The 20327-nt window shown below is 38.5% G+C and overlaps 1 protein-coding gene across 2 annotated transcripts in view; it reads left to right on the plus strand.

Annotated features, from left to right (window-relative positions):
* LAMP2 (lysosomal associated membrane protein 2) overlaps positions 1–20327 on the plus strand; it is a 40646-nt gene that overhangs the window by 15324 nt on the left and 4995 nt on the right. The window contains exons 3-9 of one of the 2 annotated variants that reach the window (XM_049872508.1): positions 624–837; positions 4973–5131; positions 6346–6533; positions 7781–7903; positions 12378–12441; positions 13171–13335; positions 15922–16765. In XM_049872508.1, coding sequence (XP_049728465.1) covers positions 624–837; positions 4973–5131; positions 6346–6533; positions 7781–7903; positions 12378–12441; positions 13171–13335; positions 15922–16061 — 1053 coding nt within the window. In that variant the 3' untranslated portion in view covers positions 16062–16765. Of the gene's footprint in view, positions 1–623; positions 838–4972; positions 5132–6345; positions 6534–7780; positions 7904–12377; positions 12442–13170; positions 13336–15921; positions 16766–20327 lie in introns of those variants that run through there. The other variant, XM_049872509.1, reaches the window with a different exon arrangement.

The following is a 20327-nucleotide window of genomic DNA, read 5'->3' on the forward strand; positions in this document are numbered from 1 at the left end:
ATTTTTTTGTTGTTGAGAACATACACACAAAACATACACCAATTCAACAGTTTCTACGTGTACAATTCAATGACATTGATTGCATTCCTTGAGTTGTGCAACCATTCTAACCTTCCTTTTCTGAGTTGTTCCTCCCCATTGACATAAACTCACTGCCCCCTAAGGTTCCTATCTGATCTTTCAAGTTGCTGTTGTCAATTTGATCCCATACAGATAGATCTTAAGAGAGCATAATGCTCAAGGCACACCTTTTTTACTAGTTAGGCTAAACTATTGTTTGGTTTTAAGAAGACTTCAGGGGTATTTTTGGTTTAAGGTTTAAAGATTATCTCAGGGCACCTCAGACCTTTTGCCTTATTGTTTTCTTTTCATTAAGGTCCTGCCGACTTACAGCCTAATTTTTAAAACATCAGCTTAAGAATAGCAGTTCAGGCCAGTTTCCCATTTCCCTTGATGTCATACAAAAATTTGTCTCAAGGACTGGTTTGTAGCTGAAGAGTCTGAGACTGGTTTATACAGCAAACTAAGCAAAGGGTAACCTGGTCATGGGGGTTGTGGGCATACATGCCGGGAACTCATTGCTGTCTTTTTGCTTCCTGCCTCCAAACTTCTTATTCTTTTAGGAAACCGTAACCATTTCAGACCATGGCACCGCAACATATAAAGGAAGCATTTGTGGTGATGACCGGAATGGTCCCAAAATAGCAGTACAATTTGGATCCAGTTTTTCCTGGAGTGTGAATTTTACGAAGGCGGCGACTACTTATTCAATTGATAGCATCTTGATTTCCTACAACACTAGTGATAACACAACATTTCCTGAAGCTAAAGACAAAGGTAACCTTGAGAATTGAATTCATGCTATATTCTTTTGCTTTCTATTAATAATAAAAATGTAAATAATTTAAAAGTCATCATTACACATGCCTGTCTTCCTAATGAGATAAGAAACTTCATGTCTCCACCCCCCCACCCCCACCCAGCCAATGCACCGTACAGTGTTCACCATAGTGATGATTTTTGCTGTCATTGCCGGTGTGCTTTGCTGTGTACCAGGTATTACCCTAGGGGGACTACCTTCAACTAAAAAAAAAAAACCTTCAGCGTCTCACTTAATCCTGAATGGCAATCCTGTGAGGCAGATATTACCTCAGTTTTACAGGTAAAAGGACTGAGACTTGATGAGATTCAGTGACTTTCTCAAAGGTCACACAATCTAGGAAGCGAATGAACCAGTGTTTGAAGCAAAGTCTGTTGAACTATATAGCATTTATGCACTTGACCATCATTGTTTATTATTCACTAGTGGACACTCAGTAAATGTTAAATGAATGAGAAAATCCTTTAGTAATAACAAAACATATACAAATTCAGGAACTGGAGACCAGCAGAAATGCTTAATCTTCAAGTCTTTTTACTGTTTAGATAAGATTTTAACTGAAAAGGAAATGATGGTTAATTAAAGGTAAAATGACAGAAGTCAACATTTGCTGCTGTTTTGAGACAGTTTCAGGTCAAAATGAACTTGGGAAGGCATCGGCAATTAGGCCATTCTTGTAATTTCCAGAACTGAAATATGTATTAAGACATTTTGAAGGCGTGGATGGTGGAGCTTTTAATTTTGTTAGGGATATAATTCTTTCCTTTCTTCCCCTCATTAAGATTGAGTTAACATGGTATTCGTAGTAGCTTTAGCTCTTCTCACAGATAGCATTTCACTTTGCCCCCAGAAACACAGGTGGATGGGCCTCAGCTGCTCAGACCTCAAGATGAGTGGCTCATTTGGATATCAAAGGATGACATTTTAAAGACCCAGAAGTGAATGAGCTCATGTAAAACATGGGAGGTGTCACAGGCTGAGACTTAGAAAGCAATCCTAGTTTTCCTTTCACTGATCTCTTAATTTGAGAGGATAAGTGGTTATTGGCTGTCTTATGTATTGGGCTTTGTTCCCTGCACTGTCATTCAGAAGTACCATAATATTCACCTCTCACTCTCCAGGAGCTTAAAAAGTAATTGGAGAGACAAAGCTACATTGTTTTCCCAAGTTATATGGAAAAAGATGGTAAAACATTGAGGTCAGTGCGACTTTTGTGTGTGTGTTTTTGTTAGGGAGTAGAGAGTTCATAAATCTTTTCTGACAATCAGAGGAAAGCTGTACCAAACCAAAAACCAAACCCGTTGCTGTCGAGTCGATTCTGACTTGTAGCAACCCTACAGGATGGAGTAGAACCATCCTATAGGGTTTCCAGGGAGCGGCTGGTGGATTCAAACCGCTGACCTTTTGGTTTGCAGCCAAACTTTGCCTGTGGTCCCGTAGTCCCTGAGCCCATCTGTGACCCTATCTGATTGGGGCTGCCTGATTTATAAGTGTTATAACAAGTGGTTCTGATTAGGAGCAGAAAGAAAGGAGAGGTCATGGTGTGTTGAAGGAGTGAGAAAGCTTGATAGGATACGTAAGACCTCAGCTGAAACTAATGGTTGAATTTGAGTAAGCAGAGAATTTGCAGCGGCTACTTCCATCAGGGGAAATTGTGGCATGCGCAGCAGTCTTTGGAGAGCTGCCTGATTAAAATAGAGGTTGTGTTTGTAGGAGAAGGAAAAGAGAGTTGGCTAGGTGCAGTGGGCCTAAATTATAGAGGGCCTTGAAGGCCAAGGAAAGGCATTTAGCTTGATGGAGTAGGCACTGGGGAACCATTTTAGGTTTTTAAGCCGGAAAATGATACAACAAAAGCAGAGGCAGTAGTTTATAAAGAACATTCTGCAGGATTAATTTGGAAGTGAGGAGAGTGCAGGTGGGGATGCCAGCTTAAGAGGCTGTTATAGTAATCAAGGGATGATGTAATAAGTGCCTGGGCCAAGAGAGTAGCTGTACAAATGGAGGAGGGGGTTAATCTGACACCTGGTTGGAAGAACGATGGATTCTAAATTGTTAACACCTGTCCCTCCCCCTTTTATCTTAAACGAGGGGAAGATAGCATATTTTATTACTAGCTTCTATGTAATAAATTATTTTAAACTATTTGGGATTTAAAAAGCAAACCCTGGTGGCATAGTGGTTAAGAGCTATGGCTGCTAACCAAAGGTTGGCACTTTGAATCCACCAGTTGCTCCTTGGAAACCCTATGGGGCAGCCCTGCTCTGTCCTCTAGGGTCACTATGAGTCGGAATTGACTCAAAGGCAGTGGGTTTGGTTTTGGGTTTGGGATTTAAAATGGCTTCCTAAATGGACTGTTGATGGTTATTTTTGAAATTAACCACAATTTTCTTTTTGGGCATCTGATAATTGAAGTAGCTCTGAAGCTACTGTTTTCTTTCTTTCTTTCTTTTTTTAACTTTTTCATGATTAAACTACAGAAAAGTACAGAATACTGCAGTGGACCCACGTGTACCCATTACCCAGAATTACTAAATGTCATATTTTAGTATTTGTTTTATCTATTTATTTAAATAAACACAGCTGCACTCCCCAGTTCCATTTTTCTCCTCCCTTCCCCAGAGGCAACCGCTCTTAACGAATTTGATGTATATTCTTCCCGCCCGTGTGCTTACATTTTATTACATATGTACATATCTATAAAGGAGCCCTGGTGGCACAGTGGTTAAAGCACTTGGCTGCCTACCAAAAGGTTGGCGGTTTGAATCCACCAGCTGCTCTTTGGGGGAAAGATGTGGCAGTCTGTTTCCATAAAGATTACAGCTTGGAAACCCAATGGGTCAGTTCTACTCTGTCTGATAGGGTCACTGTGATTTGGAATCGAGTTGACAGCAGTGGGTTTGGTTTTTGGTTTTGGTATACATCGGTAAACAATGCATAATTTAAAAAAGGTTATAGTTTCATAGGGTAACTCTACTATATCTTCAAATTGTTTTTTTACTCATTCGTTTTTGAGATCTATCCATGTACAGCCAGTCCATGTATCTGTTTACTTATGTTAACTGTCAAAAATAGTCTTAGGAAAAATGCTCTAGTTCATTAGTTAAAAAACTCCCCTTAGCCATGGGGGGAGGGGGGAGCAAGGTAGTATTAATTGGCTGCCTTGCTACATGATGGAGAAGTACAGAAGCAGCCTACGTGAAGGACCTTGAATACCTTCCTTGCTGCTTCTCTAAAAGAGACAAAGCCACTTGTGTGAATAAGTGTGATCATGATCATTTGAGGTACATGTGTGTGCAATTTTTCCCAAGTTTCACTGTCGGCATTATAATAAAAAGCCTGAATCTGTACAGAATGGCTGTACCTTACTGATTTTGTATTCTGAAGATTTCCTGAAATGGAACAGACTTTAAATTATGTTAAGGAAGAGGTCCTGTAAGCTCATTATGGCTATTATAACTGATTTGGGAAAATTAGCAGAAAAACAAGAATTTCCTCTAAAACCTTTGATGAATCCATCTCTGTTCTTTGTTAAATCGCTAAGTCCTGTTGATTCTACCTTAGATATGCGTCTTCGTTTGGCTTCTTTGCCGGCTCCCTGTGGTAGCTCATCATCTTAGTTTAGATAACCCCTCACCTTTCACCTTAACCAGGTCATAAGCTTTCTAACTGATTTTCCTCTTAAATGGCTTCCCTTAAAAAGTTTTTTTCCCATGCCTTTCTGCTACAATTTTGTTATTTTCCTTAAAATAAAATATGTATTATTTACCTGCGTTAACAACTGAAGCTAGACCTCTGTTGCTAACAAAATAAAGCCGAAACTCTCCTTAGATCATAGAAGGTGCTTCCGACTGTGACCACCCACTTGCAACTTGTCTTTTCCTTTTCACCCTTCTTAACTTCCTCCCCCTTAAACTCTCTGCATTCCAGTGTTCCAGTCACAGTAAATATGGCATTCCCTGAACATGCCATGCCTTTTGTCATCTGGAATATGGGGTGGAACAGGCAGAGAGAAGGAGAGGGGAGCCTATATAAATATATTGGCACTTTTTTCCGACCTGCTTGGAAACAGCTCTTGTCAATCTTGTTTTGTAGGAATTTTAACTGTTCATGAGCCTGTGGCAGTTGTAATTCCATTGAATAACATCTTTAGATGCAAGAGTTTATCAGCTCTAGAAAAGAATGGTGTTGTTCAGGAGTACTGGGATGTTCTTGTGCAAGCTTTTGTCCAAAATGGCACAGTGAGCACAAAAGGTGAGTACTCTAAGTTTGTATTTCTATATTTGAGTCCTAATTTAAGATTAGAGTGTACCACATAGCTTTAGTTGAAGTCGTTATCTGAAAGCCTTTATATATTAAGGCTTATTTGTAGCCTGTAGACTGTAAAGTCTTTTGTTTGTTGTTGACTGTAAAGTTTTTTTTTTTTTTGGTAAATAATAGCAATTCTTATTCTTATGGAACTTGCAGTTCTAAGTTTATGGTGTACATGTTGTGGAATCGTCTTTCAGAACCTCTACCTTTAGTGTTTTAGCTGATAAAACTTAATCTTTGAGCAGATCTTCAAATAGCTTGTTCATCAGGTCTTTAGCAGTCCCAAGGCCAAAATGTAGAAAGTAGATTTCTATGTCCTAATCTTTCATTTTGTAACTTTCATATGACTTTATGGAGTCTCTTGGTGGTGCAAACAGTTACGTGCTCGGCTACTGACTGAAAGGCTGGCAGTTCGGCCACCTAGAGGTGCCTCAGAAGAAAGGCCTGGCGGTCTACTTCTGAAGGATCCCAGCCATTGAAAACTCTACAGAGCACAGTTCTACTCTGACACACATGGGGTTGCCGTGAGTTGGAATTGACCTGATGGCAACTGGTTTGTTTTGGTTTATGTGGCTTTATGGAAATGTAATAATTTCTCATCCACCAGTTCTGGAAAACTATCAACAGTTCTAAGAAGAGATTGAAATACCTGTGATTTACTGTAAAAAAAAAAAAATACTGTAGGGGTAACATAAATAAAAGGTTCATTTGTATTTAATTATTTTTGTGACTTCTAAATTTTTTCTGGCGGACAGTATCCCTCCTTGTAGTATTTGTACGTAGGGAGGGACGAAATGTTTTCAAAACTAAATCTCTGAATTTCACGTCAGAAGCATATGAAGTTCTTTGGGAGTCAGGGATTTAAGGGCATGAAAAGACAAGTGTGCAGCTAGGCGTGAGTAGATAAACCATTTGTGTGTGTCCTGAGCTTGTCGGCTGTATCTTACTCTGAGAATTGGTCTGCTTATGGAGCAGCAGCTTGAGCACTTCTGTCTCATTTAGTTTAAAGTATGTGAACAAAGTATTCCCTTCATCTAATATAACCCTCCTGGACTTCTGTCGTGAGAAATATTTTGTTCTTCCTTGGCCTTAGGATTTGAGAAAAAAAAAAGTCCACTTTATTTTGTCCTTTCTGTTTGTTTGTTTGCTTGTTTTAGAGTTTCTGTGCGGTGAAGATAAAAATTCAACAACAGTGGCACCCATCATTCATACCACTGTGCCATCTCCTACTGTAACACCCACTCCAAAGGGAAAACCAGAGGTTGGAACCTATTCAGTTAATAACGGCAATGGTACTTGTCTTCTGGCTACCATGGGGCTGCAGCTGAACATCACTCAGGATAAGGTATACTTGTCCATTTTTATTGCTACATTTGTATATTTCTTTTCAAATATATTCAACTTTCAGCCCAAAAGTAGCCATTATTAGAATGATTTTATTTTAAATGGCTATTTGATGTTGACTTGTTGAGTTTGATCAGTTTGGATTTCGTCTAACCATGAAGAGTTTTTATAGCTTTAAAGATGTTGTCTTGGCCAGGAGAAAACCTGGAAGTTTAAAGAACTCTTTGGAATTTAGATTCTATTTACCATCAGTAGATCAGAATACAGACACTGCCCTTGAGGTCACCTTTAGCAAAATAACAGGTTGGCACACAAAATAAAAGATATTACCCGTGAGCATGGGGCTCCATTGAAAAGCCATCTATATGAGACCCTGGTGGCGTAGTGGTTAAGAGCTACAGCTGCTAATCAAAAACTCAGCAGTTCGAATCTACCAGGCGCTCCTTGGAAACCCTATGGGGCAGTTCTGCTCTGTCCTGTAGGATCGCTATGAGTCAGAATCGACTCGACGGCAATGGGTTTGTTTTTTTTTTATATATATATATATGAGACCAAAAGGTCAACAGTTACTCTAAAGTAAAGATGAAAAGACAAATGGGGGCGGAGCAGAGCAGGGAAACTAGAGTTCTGGAAACGGAACAAGAAGAATGCAATTAATGAGAAAGTTGACACATTGTGAAAAACATAACTAATTTGCTGTGTAAGCTTTTACCAAAAACACAATAAAATATTATTGAAAATAAAGAATACGAATACCCGATCTTTATTTTAGGCCATTTAAAATCGAACTCCTTCACACTTCTATCTGAAATGCCCTGTAGGTTGATGTATGGGAACAGCACAGCCATCTGTCACTCCAGCTTGAATTGTATAGACATACTCAAGTACGCAACGGCATTTACTTCTAGCTGCAATGTTCCGCTGAGGCTACAGAGGGAGTACGAACAAACAAATCCCACAGCCAGGGTGCTATGATTTAAACAAGCTAGACAGGCTCTTCTGTATTTTCATTTGGCTCATTACTGAGGAAGCTTTCCTTTTTCTTTTCTTTTTTTTTTTTTTAGCAGTCTTCTGAGTCATAGCTTGAGGGTCTGTGCCAACTTTGTCTGAAAGTAAGACACCATAAATTTAAGTCTCCAGACAAAGGATTTCTTTTTTTCTTCACTTTACTGGATGTTATTAGAGTATAAGGCTTGCTGCAGGCTTTTATTGTAATCTGTATGTTTCCCCCCTTTTCTTCCCCTGAAGGCTGTTTCAGTTATTAACATTAACCCCAATACAACTGACTTCACTGGCAACTGCCATCCTCAAACTGCTCTACTGAGATTAAATAGCAGCAATATCAACCATCTTGACTTTGTCTTTGCTGTGGTGAGTAACATAATTTTCTAAAGTTTGATTCATTCTCTTAGAAACATATCTGAAAGTCTGAATAGTTGTCTGTGGAGGGAGTATTTAGCTCTATTTTCCATTTCAGCACTACTTAATTATATACATTGGTGCATTGATCCGTATTAATCCTTCAGGATCTCCTCAGAGGCCTGTGGGCTAGACTCTTGCATTAGTGTTCATCAGGAGTGGCCATGCTCCATCCAAGGCACAGTGATTGATCTGTTTGCCTGGAGCAGCAGAGAAGGGAGGAGAGTCAGGAATAGAAGGAGGATATGGAATGTGTGGCTGAGTGCCTCCCTGATCAACTGCCTCCTTTGGCATGAGACCAGAACAACTGGATGGTGCCCGGATACCACTACGGAATATTTTGATCAAAGATTCCATAGAAGACTCCTGATCAAAAGGGGGACAATGCAGAACAGAATTTCAGATTTTCATGGACATCCTGGAGCCATGGAGGGTGGATTGAACTCTGAAACTATTGCCCTGAGATAATCTTCAAACCTGAAAACAAAAATATTCCCCGAAGTCTTCTTAAAACCAAGCAGTAGTTTAGCTTAACTAGTAAAAAGGCCTGCCTTTAGCAATATGCGTGTCTAAGAACTATGTATATGGGATCAAAGTGACAACAGCAACTTGAAAGATTAGGGACCTTAGAGGGCAATAAGTTTATGTTAACGAGAGAGGAACAACTCAGAAAAGGAGGGTGAGAGTGGTTGCACAATTCAAAAATTGTAATCAGTGTCACTAAATAGTACATGTAGAAACTGTTCAACTGGTGTATGTTCTGCTATGTATATTCTCAACAACAGTGACAAAATAAAAAAAGAGAGTGGTCATGCTGCTATTATATAGACTGTAAAATAGGAGCAAAAATTAACTCACATCCAAAAAGGTATATATCTAATCTAGATAAAAAAAAAAAAAAACACAAGTAATTCCATGATGAAATTTTTCTCTGTTACTGGTTAGAAAAGTTCATGTTTGTCTACTCTAATAATACTTCAGGCCTTTTGGAGGATATACTATTTATAATCAGAATTATCAGTAGTAATACTAGCTAGCTTTGAGTGTTTATTATGTACAAGTTCTATCTAAGTACATTACATGCATTAATTCATCAAACTAGGATGGTTCGTGATAGCAACATGCAGGTTGTTGTGGTCATTCCTGCATAGATCAAGGGCCGAACCCTCCACAGAAGGTTTCAGGTTAAGCATACCTGTTCTACTTCTTGCTAGCAAAAATTAATCATCAAAGACCTCTATTTCTACCTTCTGAGGAGCAATCATTATCCCTATAATTTTTGTGAGGGCTGTGTGTATCTACTGAGCCCTGGTGGTGCAGTGGTTAAGAGCTCGGCTGCTAACCAAAAGGTCAGCAGTCCAAATCCACCAGCCGCTCCTTGGAAACCCTGTGGAGTAGTTCTACTCTGTCCCATAGGGTTGCTATGAGTTGGAATTGATTCGATGGCAACAAGTTTGGGGTGTGTGTATACATGTTATGGCAAATGGAAGTAGGGGAGTAAGTAGTGCAGAGATTGGCTCTTCAGCTATGTGTGTGTGTGGCACGGGCTGTGGGAAATGGTGGGAATCACCAATGTGAAGCACAGTTTCTCAAACTAGGAGTTTGTGTATAAGTGGATAAAAAGTAGTTCTGCTTTTAAAGCAGATCGCTTTATTTAGGAATGGATAAATAGTCTCAACATTTGATATGTAAAAAGTAGATATGTTATTTAGTTGTTTGTTTCATATCTGAACTTGGTATCTTGTGTCTAAAGCATTTTTCTCTATTGAGTATATGCTGGTAATTGAGAATATTAGGCAATTATATTTGAGAAAGGTTTACAAAATTCTTTTCCTACTGTGTTCAAATCATTCCTCTGTTATAGTACAAATACAACCAGTGAGGTTACTATTAGAAACAGCTAATTAAGCTCGTCTTCTCCAATATGGTAAGAGGAGGCCTCCTCAGACATGTTCTTTTTTAAAATTATCTCATTGGGGTTATAGTCAATAAGAAAGAGGAACCTAACACATTGAGGTTCATACCCTTTTGAGTGATTGAGATCTTTCTAGCTATGGATAGAATCCTGAAAAGAACATGGTTTCTTCTGAATTTCATGGGGAAATATTTAATATTTAACAATTGCAATATTTAATTTACATGGCAGACTATTTTAAAATGTGATCCAAAATAGTGACATCTTAACCATACTACAAGCACTTTGAAAAGTCAAGAAATACCTGTAGTGTCATCAGAGTTCAGTGGGTCCCGTATCACCTTCAACCCTGGTATGATAGATACTTCTTCTATGGATTATTTATAGAGTTTGAGTGTCTTATATGTAGGCTACTGTAGTAGGATGCAAAGAAGAAGGCCTGTGTTCCTAAGGCGCCCACAGGTTTAGTGTAAAGGTAGAAACATACACCGTTTTTTCAACCTTTATTTGTGGAAGGCCTTGAATGCCATGCTAAAGCTTTTGAACTTGATTCCGTGGGCAGTAGAGTATATGGTAGATGGTCCATCCTAAGTGGGATGAATGCTCTACCAGAGGTAAAAACAGATGCTGTGGGAGAATTGAGGAGGGAGGGGTTCATTCTGGCTGGAGGAGAGTCGGGAAGGTATGATGGAAGGGATGGCATTTGAGCTGGACTTTCAAGGATGGATAAGATTTATACACGTGGAGATAAGAAGAGACGTATAAAAGTACAGGTTGTCCTTGGATAAAGGGATGCAATCCAGAACTGCGGGGAGAATGTGGCATGTCGCATGCTTAGTGAAAGGTTAGTATGTAGTTGAGACAAATTGTGGAGAGCCTTAAATGCCAAGCTGAGACATAGCCTAAGCCGAGGAGGGACATGATAAGGTGCACAAATCCTCCTTTATGCTTCCTCCTGAAATTACTTTTGAGTCTGTCCTTTTGTTTTTATTCCTCACTGCCTGTGCCCTGGTGATAGCTCATATTAACCTCTTGCCTAGGCTATTCAAACAGCCTTCTAAGTAGCCCCTTCCTCTACTTCCCTCCCCCAACCTTCTTCTGCATCACCTTAGTCTTCCTAAAGCACAGTGATTCTGTGTTGCCCACAGGTAACATCTAAACTCCATAGCAGGGTAGTTCAAACCCAGCCCCACCCAACAGCGTAACCTGCATTTCTAGCCTTTGTTTCCTTTGCTTCTTCATAAATCTTATGTTTCCCTCCCACTGTCCCCTGTACACATCCTGTGAAGTAGGAGAGCACAGTGGTAACCAGTACTTCAGCTCTGCAGCCAGAGTTCCTGGGCTCAAAGCCCAGCTCACCACCTGCTTACTAACTGTATATCCTTAGGGGAAATTACTTAACCTCACTGCTTCCATTACCCAATCTCAAAATGGAGACCATAACAGCACCTCCTGCAAAGGGGTGTTGCATTCAGTGATGCTTCATATGTAAAGCTTTAAGAATACTGCTTGGCACTTAGGAGGTCCTTCTAGTATGGTTGTTTTCTAACTACCTTTGCTCATGCTGTTGCTTTCTGGAATGCCCCTTTTCCACTTGTTTCCTAACTGAACTGAATCCTGCCCGGGCCAAATGCCCCATCCCTAAACTTTCATTACTTTTGCTCCTTTTTTTTAGTTAGAAGTACTCTCTCTCCTATTAGTTTTCATAACTTAGCACTTTCTGTTTTGCAATATGGTTATTTATTTATATATTTATTTTCTCTTCCTGGTGGATTACAAACACAGTGAAGGCAGGGACCAAGTCTGATTCGTTTTGCCAGCTCCTTGGAGCACTGAAACATGTTACCTTGAACATAGCAAGCGCTAAAATTAGAATGACTGGCTGAAAAGATTAGGAGCCCTGGTGGCACAATGGTTGAAGCATTCGGCTGCTAACTGAAAGGTTGGTGGTTCGAACCCACCAGCTGGTCCACAGAAGAAAGATGTGGCCATCTGCTTCCTTAAAGATGACAGAAACCCTGTGGGGCAGTTCTGTTCTGTTCTATAGGGTTGCTATGAGTCAGAATCAACTCAGTGGCAGTGGTTTATTTTTGGGGTGGTGGTTGCTGATCAGGTGAGTGCTTCAGAAAGATAACTCATAGCAATGAGAAGGAAAGATTGGGGAGGCTAAAATGCAATGAGACCAGTAAAGAGACTACTGTGATCCAGGCTGGAGGTAGTGAGGGCACAGAAGTAAGTGGTAAAAAAATACAATTGAGGGAATGAATTGCCGAGTGCCCAAGAACCACATGACCACAGCTGGGGTCCAAAAATTAGAAACTAAATGCTGAGGAAAAGGGTTGTGGCCACATTTTGAATTCTCCTTTACTTAGTTGCATTTATTCTACTGGCCCAGGTCTAATCTATGACTTCCTCTTTTGTGTAATAATAGTATTAGTTTTTTTCCCTGTAGATATTAGCTATACATGTAGACAGCTGGGCTGTATTAAATGGAAGCTCTTTTTCAAACAGAAAAATGAAAACCGGTTCTATCTGAAGGAAGTGAATGTCAGCATGAACTTGGGAAATGGCTCTGGTAAGCACTGGCCTGGGGGAAAAGAATGTGGGTTACGCTGAAGGAATAGAAACCATAGTTGTCTTGTTACCAAATAGTGCCTTATTTAATGGGACAGATGATTCTATGTAAAAATTTTACCCTAGCCACAATTTAAAATTAATAACTAAGAACTAAGGTGTTCTACCTTTTGCAGTATCCCATCTTTTCAAAGTATGGAGGATGACAGGATGTGACTGATTTTAGACTATAGAAATATCTATAGAAAGATAAGGGAACCATTCCCAAGCCAACTCTTCAGACAGGGATTGGACTGGACTATAAGACAGAAAATGATACTGGTGAGGAGTGAGCTTCTTGGCTGAAGTAGAGACCTGAGACTATGTGGGCAGCTCCTGTCTGGAGGAGTGACGAGAGGGCAGAGGGGAACAGAAGCTGGTTGAATGGACATGGGTAATACCCGGTGGAGAGGAGGAGTGTGCTGTCTCATTAGGGGGAGAGCAGTAAGGAGTACATAGCAAGGTGTGTATAAGTTCTTGTATGAGAGACTGATTTGATTTGCAAACTTTCACTTAAAGCACAATTAAAAAAAGATAAAGATAAGGGAACTTGGTGATAGTAAGAATTGTTTTTTGTTGATAGATCTGTGCCCCAAGCTCCCATACTTAATTGCAAAATCATGAGGACTCTCCTATTTTTTATGTTGATCAGAAAAAGAAGTTACTAACCTGTTTGTTTCTTTCTTTAAAGTTTTCAGCTTTGTAAACAACAATCTTAGCTACTGGGACGCTCCGCTGGGAAGTTCTTATATGTGCAACAAAGAGCAGACTGTTGCAGTGTCTGGAACATTTCAGATAAATACCTTTGATCTAAGGGTTCAGCCTTTCAATGTGATGGAAGGAAAGTATTCCACAGGTAAGAATCAGGCACATTTTATTAATAATTTCTGTTCTTAAGTTGATTGATAAATGGCTTTTCATTTGAGTCATGGAAATTTAAATGTTGGATTTGAGACTATCAGCTCTTGACTGCTGTAAAGTTCTCATAGCCTTGAGCAAGTTGTGTAGCTATATCTTGATATCTACAAATAACACTTAAATTTGGCTCATTTGGCTCAAAATAGATTTTTTTTTGATGATGTGCAAGCCATTCAGGACAAATTCTTAAAGCTAAAATCTAATGTAAGTTTCAAGTGAGCTTTGCTGAAAGTAGAAATGCTCCTCCTAGGTTCTCATTTGTGGTAAGGAGGGCACTTGGGAGCAGGAGCAGTAGCCTTCTTGGTGCCATCCTCTGGCTGGAAACACATTTTTGCTGAACGAAAGCAGTTTAATCTTCCTTTGTCAGGACTGAAGTTAGAGTGGTAGCAAAGCCTCAGATATCGTGAACTATGTTTTTTTCTGGCTGAAAGGAAATGGAGAGTTTTAAAAGACACATGCCAGTGTGAATGAGGCTGTTCAAAGATTTACTCAGGGCTAATGGTGGTAAATATCAGATTTTTTATGAAGTCCTTATCGAAGGGCTCGTTACAATTTTTATAGGAATACGAAAAATGTATGTGGCATTACAAGATTAGAATTTGCACAAAGAAATAAAGTACGAAAAATTCCTTTATTTACTTGACCTTTCAAAGTGATTCCCCCAAACTGGGGATTTGCAGATCACAGCTCTTTTGAGTAGCGCTGCTCCAGTTGTCTACATCCTTTTTAACGATTGGCTCTGTGGTTTAGAAGGAAATGTAGAACCCAGTAAAAAACCCAGTGCCTTCGAGTCGATTCCGACTCATAGCGACCCTACAGGACAGAGTAGAACTGCCCCATAGAGTTTCCAAGGAGCGCCTGGCAGATTTGAACTGCTGAAATGTAAAAGTGGTGTTTAAAAGTGAATATGTTGTGGGCCATTCAGCTGCCTCTGTAGTAGTACTGCATACATAGTCTGAGTTGGTTAGGCTAAAATAAACCAAGCTCTCCACTCTTTTGTTCTGGTGACTAGAGAGGTTAATCACACTTCAAAAATATTTTCAAGAATCCATTTTCTCTTTTGTTAGCTTTGCTTGTATTCTTCAATTACTTTGACCTTTTCATGGCTTTATTTTTGGAGTCTTTATCTAGCTCCCCAACATTATTAACCTTATTTAGGGCCCAGTTTTGTGTTTAGAATTTAAAATTGTTTGCAGTGTTAGTTCAAGCCTGTTTACCTTGTCAACCTTAATAGAGACGAGCTGTGTTCTTTCTCTAATTTGAAACTTTGATGTTTATGTGTGTAGAATAAAAAATGTCACCCAAGGGGGTGTACAACATTTAATACTGGTAATGAGTATATAAGCTATTTGTGGAACTAGATTCTTGGATACTTGACTGTTTAAAAAACAACAACAAAACCCATCGCTGTCAAGTCAATTCCAACTCATAGTAACCCTATAGGACAGAGTAGGACTGCCCCATAGGGTTTCCAAGGAGCCGCTGATGGATTCAAACTTCCGACCTTTTGGTTAGCAGCCCAGCTTTTAACCACTGAGCCACCAGGGCTCCACTTGACTATTTAGAGGGAGGAAATAGAATGGTAGGAAGGTAAAAGAATATTGATTGGATTTTACTAGATCAGAGTACTCTCTAGAAATAGAAAAAATGGCTTCTGCAGGCTGCCAGCCCTGACTAGAGATTGATAAGAAATGTAGTAAACAGGTTTTTTGACTTTTGTAGCCACTAAGACTGTATACTCTAAGTCAGGGATCTGTACCCTTTTTTCGGTAAAGGCCCCCACAATGAATGTTTTAGGCTTTGTGGCCATACAGCCTCTGTCAGAATTATTTAACTCGGCCATTGTAGCACATAAACAGCCACTGGCAATACATAAACAAAAGAATGTGGCTGTGTTCCAATAAAACTTTATTTATGGATACTGAAGTTTCAATTTCATGTAATTTCCATGTGTCTCAGAATATTCTTCTCGTGATTGTTTTTTTTGCAGCTATTTAAAAATATAAAAACCATCTTTAGCATGGGCTACAGTTTGCCGGCCCCTTCCCCAAAGGAACTCCAGGACCAGCCTGGCTGTTCTGATCCCTTGATACCTTCCTGATCTGTTCCATTCTTCCCAAAAGACATTTACAGCACTGCTGAGAGGCACTGTAGAAGTGAGCTAGATTAGTTCCCTTCATGTCTGATGAAGTAAGGCTCCTGTTTTGAAAATGCTCCTATGTATAATGTAAATGTACACACATGTATGTATGTATACAGCGTAATATAAATTGTATTCATGTATACATATATAGGTATCTGTGCACACGTGCATATACATGAATGAAAGGACACAAATATGTTTTAGGGTTTTAATTTTAGAATAATCCATAGTTTTCTATAGCTTTATCATAAAAAATAGACCTGTTGTAGTTAAAGTTAATCTTATAAGAGAATTTCTGACTTTTGAATCAACGTCTTTTACTTTTGGACATTATTTTTTGCTTATACTCATTATTTGTTACAAACTTTTTCTCATCTACAGCCCAGGAGTGTTCGCTGGATGATGACACCATTCTTATACCAATTATAGTTGGTGCTGGTCTTTCAGGCTTGATTATCGTTATAGTGATTGCTTACCTAATTGGCAGAAGAAAAAGTTATGCTGGATACCAAACTCTGTAACACTAATACATGTTATTGCTGTTACCAAAAAATAAAGCAAGTACAAGTTCCAACATGAATTAATACTCAATTTAAGGTATATTGTAGTCCTTGTCCTGGAATGGGTGGTATGGGGGATTTCAAATTTAAACAAACAAGCAAGCAAAAATCCCCCAAAATTATAAACTACAACTTAGTCACATGATTTTGGTTTTCCCAACCAAGAAATTTAAGCCCTGGTGGCACAATGGTTAAGCACTTGGCTGCTAACCGAAAGGTTGGCAGTTTGAACCCACCGGCCACTTAGCTGGAGAAAAGACCTGGAGATTTGCTCTTTTAAAGCTTACAGCCTAGGAAACCCTACAGAGCAGTTCTACTCTGTCCTACAGGGTGGCTAGGAGTCAGAATCGACTTCATGGCACATAACAGCATTTCTACAGCAAAAGACATGTGCAAAATCACCTGGACTATTAGGTTTCATTTTATTGTCTTGAATTAGTGTTTCAGTGTTTTCACTTTAGATATTCTGTCTAGAAATACACAATTTAGGATAAATGATTTTTAAAAGTTTTTTTTTTCCCCCCTGCATGTCGTTGAGTTGGGACGTGTCTTACATTGAATTTGTACTTGCTCCTTTTGCACTTCTTTGTGATTTTGTTTGCAGGTTAACTTAGCTACTCTGGCATTGCTGCGTGTTTGACCTATGAGAGAGAAATGCCAGGAGGCCTGAACAGGGCCTTGGTATTATGTTCTTAGTAATAAAAGCTTCTCTAATGCTTCATGAATGCATTTGTATTTAATGTGGCTGCAATGGCAAAAGCTACAGAAACCTTTTAAACTTTAAAATAGGTGTTAGTCTTATTTAATCCTTTAAAAAAAAACTAGACATTTCAACCTTTTGACGTACAAGACACAAGCCTATTCCAACTGGGCGTTTCAATCCAGTTTCTAGGTACTTGAGAGAGAATTGTGAGGCAATGCCAATTTAGGGTGTTAGTCCTTTGTACCATAAATTGGCCTCTACATACTAAAATGGTTTGCTTTCTTATATAAGCATTAGGTGGTGCATGGTAAATGAACTATTGGTACATCTAAAATTAATGCAGATTTCTCTTCAGCCTTTCAGCATTTTTGTTAGTAGTAGTGTTTTTTTTTTATGCTAGAGTCTAGATAAAGAAGTGTACTTACACTTACAAAGTTAACTTGCACCTAACCCCAAAGTCTTGGTCTTCTCTCAGTGGTGTCCATTAAAAAGTCGTTCTTTGTTTCCAGCTCACATTGATTTCTACACCATTTACTAATTTGGCTTTCACGTTTAAATGTTTTTGTGCTAATCAAAACTTACATTGTTATTGTTCATTATGGATGGTAGAGTCATTATTAATTCATGTACTCTGTGTGCTCTGGAGAGATGTACCAATTGTCCATTTACCGTGCACTGCCTACTGTTTATATGAGAAAGCAAACCATTTCAGCCCAAGAGTTAACATAGCTAGTATTTCTCGCTGCTTCTAGGAGACTTCTTTATATTGAAATGGCTGAGCAAATATCTGAAAAAATTATTAATATGCAGCCATGTATAGAAGTTTCTTATTTTTTGAGAGGGGTTATTATGTGCTTTCCCATTGACTAGAAAATGAGGAGATGATCTGGGTTCCAAGATATTATTGATGTTGCATAAATTTGGTAGTAAAGCTATATATATAGATGTCTATATCTATATATATGTAGGCAATTGCATGTTAACATATGTATGTCTGTAATTGTCTTTTAAGTTATATTGGAGTGAGAAATACTTGTTCCCACTCAGAATTACTCTCTTTCAATTAGCTGGAGAACCTTACTAGCGCAGAATCAGATTCTCAACTAGCTTTCCTTTTAGAGCTACATTGAGCTATATTGCCAGGTTAAGACACTTTGTAAGCACTAAATAAAAATGGATTTTCAAAAATTATTTTTTAATTTAAATAGCGTTTCAGTGTGCAATTGTTACCCTTATAAGAATGGATAATGCTTATAAGAATGCAAGCCTTAGATATTTCTCATAAGTTGAAACAAAGCAGTTCTGCATTTTTTTTTTAAATAAAAATTGGAAGCATAAATAGGAGGCACTGGCTTAATGTCGTTGATGTTTCTAAAACTTTTTACATTTAGATTATATACCTGCTTCATATTAAAATACCTCTAATAACCACTGTTTTATAGAAAATCTGACTTCACTGAATATTTTTGTATTTTACATGGGCCAGTTTATATATTGCTATTTACGTTATTTCCTATAGGCACATGTTCTTTGTACCTATTGTAGTTTTATTTGTTCTACTGGGTTTACACCTTGATGGTAACACTCTATTTGGTTTGGGGTATCTTTCATGTGTTAGCATTTGTATAAAGAAACTGGTTCATGTAAATACTTCCCTTTTTTTTTCCCTCTAATGTTTAAACCACTAGTTCCTGTACGGTAGTTTTCTTTAGATATTTTCCTGTCCATTTGCTCAGCATAAATTGCTTCGAAAACAAACAATAAAGATTCTTTTATTTCTTAAGGAAACTTGCTCACGTTTTTTCCCCCATTGGTTAATATTTTATATATTCCATAATGACAGTTCCTAGAAGCTCTTAGAAGTAGAACTAAAGTATTTTCAAAATGTTCTGTGGGTTACTGTCTAAAACAGTGGTCCTGTATAGAGGTCTTGACTGATGCTGCGCTGGCTACAGAATAAGAATTACCTGGGAAGCTTGTTATAAAAATACAGATTCCAGGTTCCATTCCCGGGGAATTTAACTTCACAGGTCTGGGGTTGGGGTCTGGGGGTGTGTGTGTGCGCGCATGCGCTAGTAAGCTCTCTAGTTGGATCTGATGCATAGCCAGCTAGGGAACCAGTGATCTAGAATATTTATTCCATAGTAAAAGCTTTGAAGTACCTCTTTGTCCCCTTTTCTCAACTCCTAAATTAATACTGATGTTTAATGCCTAGATAGCTGCTGTACGTTGCAGACAAATTGAGCTGTTGATCAGAACCAGAGAAGGATTATTATCTGTCTCTTAGATCATCCTACAGTTCCCGAACCTTCAATTTCCAGATAGCTTCCCAGTCACCTTAGCGTATCACACAAGAAAATTTAGCAGCCCAGCCAGTAACTTCCTTCTGGATTAACCCAGTTAAGCCATTGTGACTGCCAGTTAATCGTCATGGCTCTCAACTCTGCTAATAGCTACCATATGACCTTGGTCAGGTCGCTTAACTTCTGGTGGCCTCAGGTTCTGCATCTGGAGCCTGGAGGCTTTAAAATCCTTTTACTTTTAGTTCTCTGCATGACAGTTTCCATTTCAGTGAAGATAAATATACAGCGAAACATTTTTAGGAATAATCTGTTAAGTAAACTACTTGTCTCAGGTATCAACATACTTTATATATACTATAAAATGAACCATCTTAAGTTCCTTCATTTTTTTGGAGAAATTCTCAAAAGACCTGACTATTTTTAAGATTCATCTCTGTTTATTCAGGTAGATAATGTTAAGTTGTGTAGAGCTCATCTCTTTCCCATCCATCTCTTCATCCTTTACCCTAGTGGCTAACTTTATGCATTAATAATGACCATATCTTGTCTTTGGAACTGGCGTATACATGTGTGCTGTGATACTGAGTAGCTTCACGTAGCTTTTCAGATTTATGTGATATACTTCAAATAGTTTGACTGTATGTTAAGAAGTTTATTTTTTTCCTCTGATTTATTTTGTTGTTGCTCAGAATATACACAGCAAAACATACACCAATTCAACAGTTTCTACATGTACCATTCAATGACATTGATTACATTCTTTGAGTTGTACAACCATTCTCACCCTCCTTTTCGGAATTTTTCCTCCCCATTAACATAAACTCACTGCCCCTAAGGTTCGTATCTAATCTTTCGAGTTGCTGTTGTTATTTTGACCCCATATAGATAGATAGTTCTTAAAAGAGCATAATGCTCAAGGCAGGCATTTTTTACTAGTTAAGCTAAACTATCGTTTGATTTTAAGAAGACTTCAGGGGAAATTTTTGGCTTAAGGCCTAAAGTTTAAAGATAATCTCAGGGCAATAGTTTCAGGAGTTAAAAGGTTTATTCTTAATGCTGACTCTTCCAAAGAGAAATTTCAATACAATTAGTTTTTAAGAGGAGTCTTTGTTTTATATTTTGTTGAAATGTTTATCTCAGTTTTTTAACTCTCACATTGAAAATTGTATTTGAAAAATTTCTAACAGAAAATTAAAAACTAAAAGTAGTTTTTAATCTACA

Source organism: Elephas maximus, chromosome X, assembly GCF_024166365.1.
Source record: "Elephas maximus indicus isolate mEleMax1 chromosome X, mEleMax1 primary haplotype, whole genome shotgun sequence".
NCBI lineage: Eukaryota > Metazoa > Chordata > Mammalia > Proboscidea > Elephantidae > Elephas > Elephas maximus.